General features: G+C 46.3%; 1 protein-coding gene across 1 annotated transcript in view; it reads left to right on the top strand.

Moving 5' to 3' along the window:
• Positions 1-243: 243 nt before the first annotated feature.
• T265_04571 (hypothetical protein) overlaps positions 244-7,822 on the top strand; it is a gene marked incomplete at both ends in the record, with an annotated part of 74,261 nt that continues 66,682 nt past the window's right edge. Inside the window, one exon of the mRNA XM_009169346.1 lies at positions 244-842. Within this exon, the coding sequence (XP_009167610.1) occupies positions 530-842 (313 nt within the window). The remainder of the gene's footprint in view (positions 843-7,822) is intronic.

The following is a 7,822-nucleotide window of genomic DNA, read 5'->3' as shown; positions in this document are numbered from 1 at the left end:
CCTCTGTTCGTAATTGGGCCTTACCAAGTTTGGATGTGTTGAGGTTTCAGGAACAGAATACAAGTTTGGATAATGCCCTCTGCTGACACTGCAGATACTGGTTTGGTGGTTCACTGAGAGCCGCAGCTATATAGAATAATATCTTGTATCACGCGGTTCAAAGGACTGTACATCCTATGCCCTGAGCGCCTCAACCAATCAGAACGTTGGGTTGGCTCAATCCCCACTCATTTGTTTGTTGGCCCCAAGTCCAGCTCACCATGTTAACTCTTCAATTTATGTTTATATGTATAGTGATGGCTGTATGAAATGGAATGGTGGGCTGATTGCTTAGCCGTCAGGAAACAGTGTACACAAGCTTTTCGCCACTCTGCTTTTTGAGGGGGATTTTTGCCGAATAACGTCTGTAAATACTGACTCCATTTTCAGGTCTCGCTTCAAGACTGGTTTTCGTGTTAATTAGATTGAAGCGTTATAAGGATTCTGTTAATTTGTATCCGTGGTACCAACTACTTGAGTTAGGATTACAATGGGGGATATATACTCAAAGCCAGAACCCGGAAACCCCAAGCCTCCTGCCAATATACCCGCTGGTACCTCTCAAAATTCACGGACGAGAGAAGTTGGTACGAACGGGTCACATCACTCTGGAGGCGATCCACTGTCCGGTCCAACTTTGGAGGCCTTGTCGCGAATCCAAGGAGGGAACCCCCAGGTGATATCAGTTGGTAATCCTTCTGGGTCACGGAGCAATCCCATAGCTGACCAAATATTCAACTCGGTGGCAGTTAACCGCGGGACGAGACCCCAAGATACTGCTAGCAACACTGCCGCGTTGTCATGTAAGTGCTCTCTTTTTCCTTTTAGGCTTCGCCCCAGATTGAGAGTATTTTTACGCCTGGTTAAATAAGCTCACCCAAATCCAACGAATCCTGGGTGAGGTAGGCGATTTTAGGTGAACTGCTCCGTGCCCAGACTGATCACTTGAGAGAATGTGCCACCCACATTCAGCCAATTCACAGGTGAATTTCATGATTTCAGCAGACCCATTTGGACTTTGAGCAGTATGATAGAACCAGGCACTACACATACAACATACGGTGAACCAGGGACTCACTGGTTTTCATGTAAGATTATATAATCGTTCAGCTGTAACACATTTTCGGTATCCATTTGCCATGCCACCCGAAGAAAGCACGAGGGCCGGGCTACTGCCAGGTCGCTCAAGCCATATTCGAACCAGCAAGCCAGCGGCCGTGTGGCGTTGTACCCAACTTGTTAGCTTATGCATGCTAGGTGCTCTGAAAAGCATCGTCTCGTTTCTTGATGTTGTCGATGGACGGACCCTCAACCACTCGGTTGAGAAAGCTGTTCCATAGGTTGACTGTTCAGTTACTAGAAAATTACGTGCGAAGTTTAAGTTGACACTTTCAATGAGTCCCAAAATGCTCCCGCAATTATATTCTATTTGTAAAATCCTACTCGGCGTTGAGTGTCACTGATAGACCAACCAATCTTTTGTGAACTTCTGAGATCTTGTGCTCCACAACATTATAGGTCGTATGGACCCAAATGTCATAGTCCTTATAAGGTAATCGACCAAGTATCTTGTGGAGCCCTTCAATATAGTTTTAGTTGTTTGAGATATGAGTTCTAACCTTGATCGCAGTACTCAAGATGTGGCTGGGCGAAAACAGTATATATCACAGTGACGGCTTGTCACTGCCCGCTTCGAGACAAGCGTTGCAGGGAGCTGGTGTGCAGTACCGTTGGCAATAATTGCGTGGGAACACCCACATGTTCAATCTCTCCCTTAGTGACCTATCATGTTTTCCTCATCCGTGTGTTGGTTAGTAGAGATACTTTATGGTGTGAAACCCACTCAGCTACTGCTTTCAGGTCATTCTGCAGTTGCCTCACCTAGTCCCATAGCGAGAAGCCACAAGGGTTAACCAATTCCATGACCAAATGAAAGGTAATTTAAATGCATGGCGGGCTCCATCCTTCGCTGCGAAACACTACTGATCGGTGCTGTCGGCTTTGTTGTTGCATCTCCTGCCTTCACACAAGGAATCCGGTTACTCAGAAATTCGTCCATGCAGTCACTTCATAGCGCTTCAGGCTTGAGAGCAGCAGCCTACCTTTTACAGAATCGAAGGCTTTCTACGAGTCTGGCTACCGAACACTCACCTCAGTTACTCGACTGCGTTATTTGTTCCAATTCCTCAACTGGATCAGGCAGTCATGGTTTATCTAGTGTGGGCGAACCCCATCCTGGAAGATGAGTAGCCCCGACGGTACCCAGACTTTTCATAATCGTCTTCATACCCCTCTGTCAGGTCAAAGGTTGACCACCTCTCTACTTGCGCCTCTATGAGCCGGGTGCGAAAAGCGGCACTTTTTTCGACAACGGGGCGCAATACATAGTCGAACTACCGCAGTTTTTGGTGTTAGATACATTTATGAAGGGACACATTCTTCATTACTTCGTTTTGGGTGTGTGCGTCTTGTCGGCTTGGATGACACGTTTTAGGGGCTGGGACGTCCATGCTTGGTAACGTGATCTTCTGGCGCATTCTTTACGGGGATTACAACGGTTTCTTTCGAATTACTTCGAACTGTTAATGCTTCCAAAGCTCTAGTGGAAAGTTAAGCTGGTGGCGCCACTGATATCATAGGCTTCAGCAGAGGGGACTGCGACAATTGCCGACTGAGAACTTCACCCCATCTTCGAACAATGCGAGTGGGAGGTCATCCGGACCAGAAGTTTGATGGCGTTTGAGATAATACATGCAATCGTAAACCTCAGAGGCCGTAGGTTATTCGACGTTCACCGGCCCGGATAATACGTCAGTAGTAGGTTCTAGATGCGTGCAGCTGGTGGCCGTAATAACTGTTTGAAATATTCGGCCCATGGTCAAGGCATCCCTCTTTATTTTTTAATGGCCACTTCATTCTGATCCTTGATGGTTGGTTTCCGGTGGTCGGTCGCACGGATCAACTGAGTTAGTCTTCGAAAGTTAAAGTCTAAAAAGAAACAACGTTCTGTTGTACTGCCTTGTCATGCTCTTTTACCGGATAATGGGTTGTTCAAACCGAAGAATGAACTCCTAGTGTTTTTGAAGCTTTCTTCTAAAGATCCCCATCCGCAAGACAGAGGAGTAAAATGAAGAGTCATCAATTCATATTGGGATACTTAAACGGTTTTATGATGCGATCAGACGTTTTTGGGGCCAAATGCATCTTTGTTCCTCAAGGTTACTGGTGGTCCTCGTAGGTCTGGTTTGAGCCGTAACCAGTTGCCGCACCACCCAAGGATGTTCTGAAATCGGGTTTAACCAGCTTCACCAAGTAGAGCGGTGGTTCGTCAACCTGATAAAATAACCGGATACTCGTTCGCGCCATTCGTTATAAGAAAGCGTCTTCCTTCACGATGTATAGATAAGACTTCCCCATCAAACGCTACTTAGTGAGTTTCTTAGGTGCATTCACGAGAGCTTGAGTCTGCTAGACTAGTATCCGACGCACCCATTCCAGACTGTGCTCAGGCATTTGGAAGGATTTTACTATCAAACTATGCTTCAAGACACATTGAAACGGGCAAATCCTCTCTACCGGCAACAGGAGAAATCATCCGTATGTAGTTGCTTTTCGACCTTGTGGTTTTAAGCTAACTCTCGTAACTTTTTGAGTACTGGAACACGCTACTGGCTTCGATAGCATTACACCGAGGGCAATAGTGAAATGCACCCGTTAATGTTGTGTGAGTATAGGAGGGCAATCATTCATTGACCGAAAGCCGTGCAGGTTAGACGAATATTTCATTTTCCTCGGTTTTGATATCCTAAGTTGACGTGGCTGTTGTATAACCACTTGGTTCGCGGGAAGATAGAGCGCGTATCAGGAAACAAGTAATGCATGTGTATGGTTGGGAACTTCCCATGACTGAGCCGAAAACAAGATTGCAACCCTGCACTGACTTAGTATCTTACTTTAGTTTGCGTCATCATCATTTGGATGCGTCTCAATTTTCTCTGTGTATGTATGGTAGACCTCCAAAATCGGACCCCTGATTAAAAGACTCGCTGCATTTAGGAACATTCTAAAGGTCTATAGTTTTAGTGTGGAGTGTCGCCGGAGCGGATCGGGGACGTAAGGCGAGTCTTCCCAGCTGAAACCTTCGTAGTAAGGAAAACTGCCCTGTTAAATGCTTTACTCTTTGTTACTGAACGCCCCATTATCTATTCTCACTAGCGAGCTGGTCAGGGGTCTTAACACACAGGCGCAAATTTGTACTCCGGTAACAACTTAAGAAGACACGCCACAGGATGAACACTGATTACGCTTCGGAACACTCCATTTTTCGCAAGGTGGTGCGGGTAGTCAAATCGGGACTTTCATTCGATCGTTGGTTGAGCTGCGCTGGGGCATTCTTTTTTGCGTTTGTCCCGTGTACTTGTGACGTCACAATGAGACGACCTTACCATGATGTGGCGGTTTGTCTGCCTCTGCGACCCACTGAGCTTTACGGGGGTGTCTCATACCAGTCTCATACCAGGTTAGTAAGTTGATATAAGCTTGACTGACAAACACAACCTCGTTGTACTCCAGGTTGGGGTTGAAACATGTGTGTTGACTTGGCTTTTCGCAAAACTAATGCACTGGCATTTCCCGTTGAACATTTCCGCCTTGCGGTCAGGGTTTTGATCCAAAGACTTTGGTTGTCACACCGTCTCGGCGTAGTGTCTTCCGCCGCGTCGCCTTTCTTGCTTCATACAACAGGGCGGTAAGCTAAACCAGGCTACTCCTGACGTTTCCCTTCCTTCAGCTTCACATACTGCTTTTCTGCTCTCCCCTACACATTAGCAACACTCTCGTAGGCCTCTCCATTAGGACTGATGACCCAGTTGGTCTTGCATCGGCTTTGGTCTCGACGTCTGCGGCTCCGTCGGCGCATACAGCCTCAATTGTCCAGCCGATTTTGGTGTTCGCACTCCGAAAGAATTGAGATCATAAGCTGCTTTCACTTTCGCACTGGACTCACTTGACATTGGTATGTACTGTGCCTCAGAAACTAGGATTCAGTATCCAAGCGCAGTGGTTCACACGAACACCCGATCACTCTCCACTCGCTTCCGGCTCTGGCGACCCAGAGATCACTGCGGGAGGATATGCAGCTGTAGGTATCGTCCTAAGTCACCGCGAAGAATGGTCCTTGATTGACTGGACACCCGTTGATAATTATCTGTGCTGTTCGTTTGGCAACGTCCCTGAGGGAATCTCGAGTGGGTTGTTGATCTTTGTCTGTTTATCGTTTTTGCTTGCGCTCTGGGCGACTATAGTTCTGACACCATCAAAGGTAGCCTTTATGACGCCTTGAGTGTCGTGTTACGGCGGACTAAAAGCACAGATATAGTTGTAATTGTCAGCGATTCGAATTCACAAGTTGACAGGCCTAGCGCATCCGAGACTCAATTGAGTGGCCGACGTTGATTGTACTGCGTGCGCACAGACAACGGCGAAAGACTGCTTCAGCTACATACCGCATTACCGAAATGACCGAAATCGTTTGCCCACATGGTGAACAAACCTTCACACTGCGTCAGGTACTAGAACAACGCCGTACGTCATACGTATAAACCACCAGCAGTTTCAGTATTCCTGGATTTCCAAGGTGCATTCAACTCAGTTTAATTACCTGTTCTCTTCAGCACTCTCGCTAAGCCAGGGATATCTCAGACGTTTAGGAACGTTTCAGAGTACATGGAGAACTCCTCAAAAGCTTCTGTACACAAAGCAGTGTCCGTCAGGGCTACCCTCTCTCTCCATTCCTATTAAGTTTCTTGATCGATAGAATAATGGGACAAACGCTAGAAGGCCTTATAAACCCCGGTGTTCAAATAGTCTCTGACGAAAACCTTGTCGACCTGGAACATGCATTAAACATCGTTATCCTCTTCAAAGAGGAGAGAAGGCGCAGATGTTTATCGATGAACTGACCAAAGTCATACCGTGATTTTATATGCCATTTGCACCCACAAAGTATAAGTTCATGCTCCTGTACATGCAGTCACTTAACAGGGCACTTACAGTCCAGGGAGGGGCACTCGGAATTGTAGAGTGTTTCACGTACCTTGGAAGTTATGTTAGTTTCGACTGTAGTGTGACAGATGAGATCAATGCACCAATCTGCAAGGCTGAGGTCGCGTTCGCTAGTTTGAGGCACCTACGTCGTCACAGCGGCGTATCCTCAAATCTCTATGGACGTGTGTATCGGGCCACAGTACGGGCTGTTCTGTTGTGCGGCTGAGATTTCGTCTGTTCGGACAGCCGAACTGAGGCGTCTTCACATCTTCGACAATCGTAGTCTCAGAACCATACCTCGTGTGAGTTGTCAGCAATTAGAAAGGGAGTTTTAGGCTGTGCAACAGGGACTTCCATTGGAGAATGTGTTCAGTACCAGAAGCTGGTTTGTTTAGGCCATGTACTGCGCATGGCGAACCATCGTTTGTTGAGGAGAATGCTGTTCTGCGTGCCCAATTCAGTGGCACAAGCAGGGAGGTGGCCAACCCTTGGTCTTGTAGAGGGGTAGGAAAGATATTAGCAGACGTTTTGGCGCTGTCGGTGTGACTCGCTTTCCTGGATTGGGTTGTTCTGATTGTTTGTGTGTTTGGAGAGTTGATGTCAATGACGCTCTTGTAGTCAGTTTCAACCCAGTTTGGCTGTTTGTGCCTGGAGATTTATGCACCTCGGAATGAGTCAAATAGACTAGCCTTAATTCGTTTTCTCATCCAGTTTCATTGTTCTCCGCCTAATCGTGATTTCAAGTAAACTGACAGCAAATCATCCATTCTGACAAATGATGTTATGCTGTGGATAATGGGTATGATAAGTGACTTTCCTTTGGTCGACTGATGACGCTCGCAAGATGCAGATTATGGCTGATTCGGTCAAGTATATCTTCAGACATGACTTGTATGGTTTGAGGAGATCACAAAAGCCTCATTGTTTGACCGACTGGATATGTGTGCCAAGTTCGCGGCCTGAAATTGTGATTACAGGTGAATAGAGGGTTCTTAATCTCACCTAGCCGAATCAGCTAAGTTGGCCAAGATAAAAATGAGTTTCGTCCGCTCTTGAAAGGAACCCTGTCGTCCTCTCTGACATTTGAAAATCGTTCAGATACGTAAGCTCGATTTGACGTCATTCGAAAGCCAGTGTCTAGTAGAACGAATGCAGCCTCAAGCTGGTCACATTTAGGTAGGCTTTGTTCACCAACATACTGTTTTACCTCAGTGTCTGATAGTGATTATTAATAAGGATCCAAAGAGCGGAATATCAGACAAGTTTAGGTGGTTCATTGGTGGTCTGGACAGTTTTGATAATAGGTACGCACGGTGATGATAATAGCACCGAATGATAATTGAGTAAACAAGTCGCACATGGTAAGTCAGTAAAACCTGACATCCTAGCTTATGAATGGGAGGTGTCAGCCTGAAAGGAGAACGATATCTCTGGGGTTGATCAACACTGAAGCAGCAGTCTTGACCACCTGATACATGAGTTGTTAGCACCCAATCCATTTGTGCAAATTCAATTGAGCTGATGTCGATAAAATCAAATAATCGAATAATGAGGAGGAAAAATATCCTAAGAGAAACCCCAATTTAGGATAGGTCCGCAAATAAGGACGTGTTTTATGGAAAACTTCAGTGACGTCACCATCTGACTGACCGCTCGTCGGAGAGGATATACAAACAACCTTTGCTACATTGATGAGTGTTTGAGGTTAGTTTGTACGCAAGAGCATAATTCAAGAGTT

Source organism: Opisthorchis viverrini (genome assembly GCF_000715545.1).
Source record: "Opisthorchis viverrini unplaced genomic scaffold opera_v5_77, whole genome shotgun sequence".
Lineage (NCBI taxonomy): Eukaryota > Metazoa > Platyhelminthes > Trematoda > Opisthorchiida > Opisthorchiidae > Opisthorchis > Opisthorchis viverrini.
Note: the sequence above shows the minus strand (reverse complement) of the source record. Positions and strands in the feature narration are given on the sequence as shown.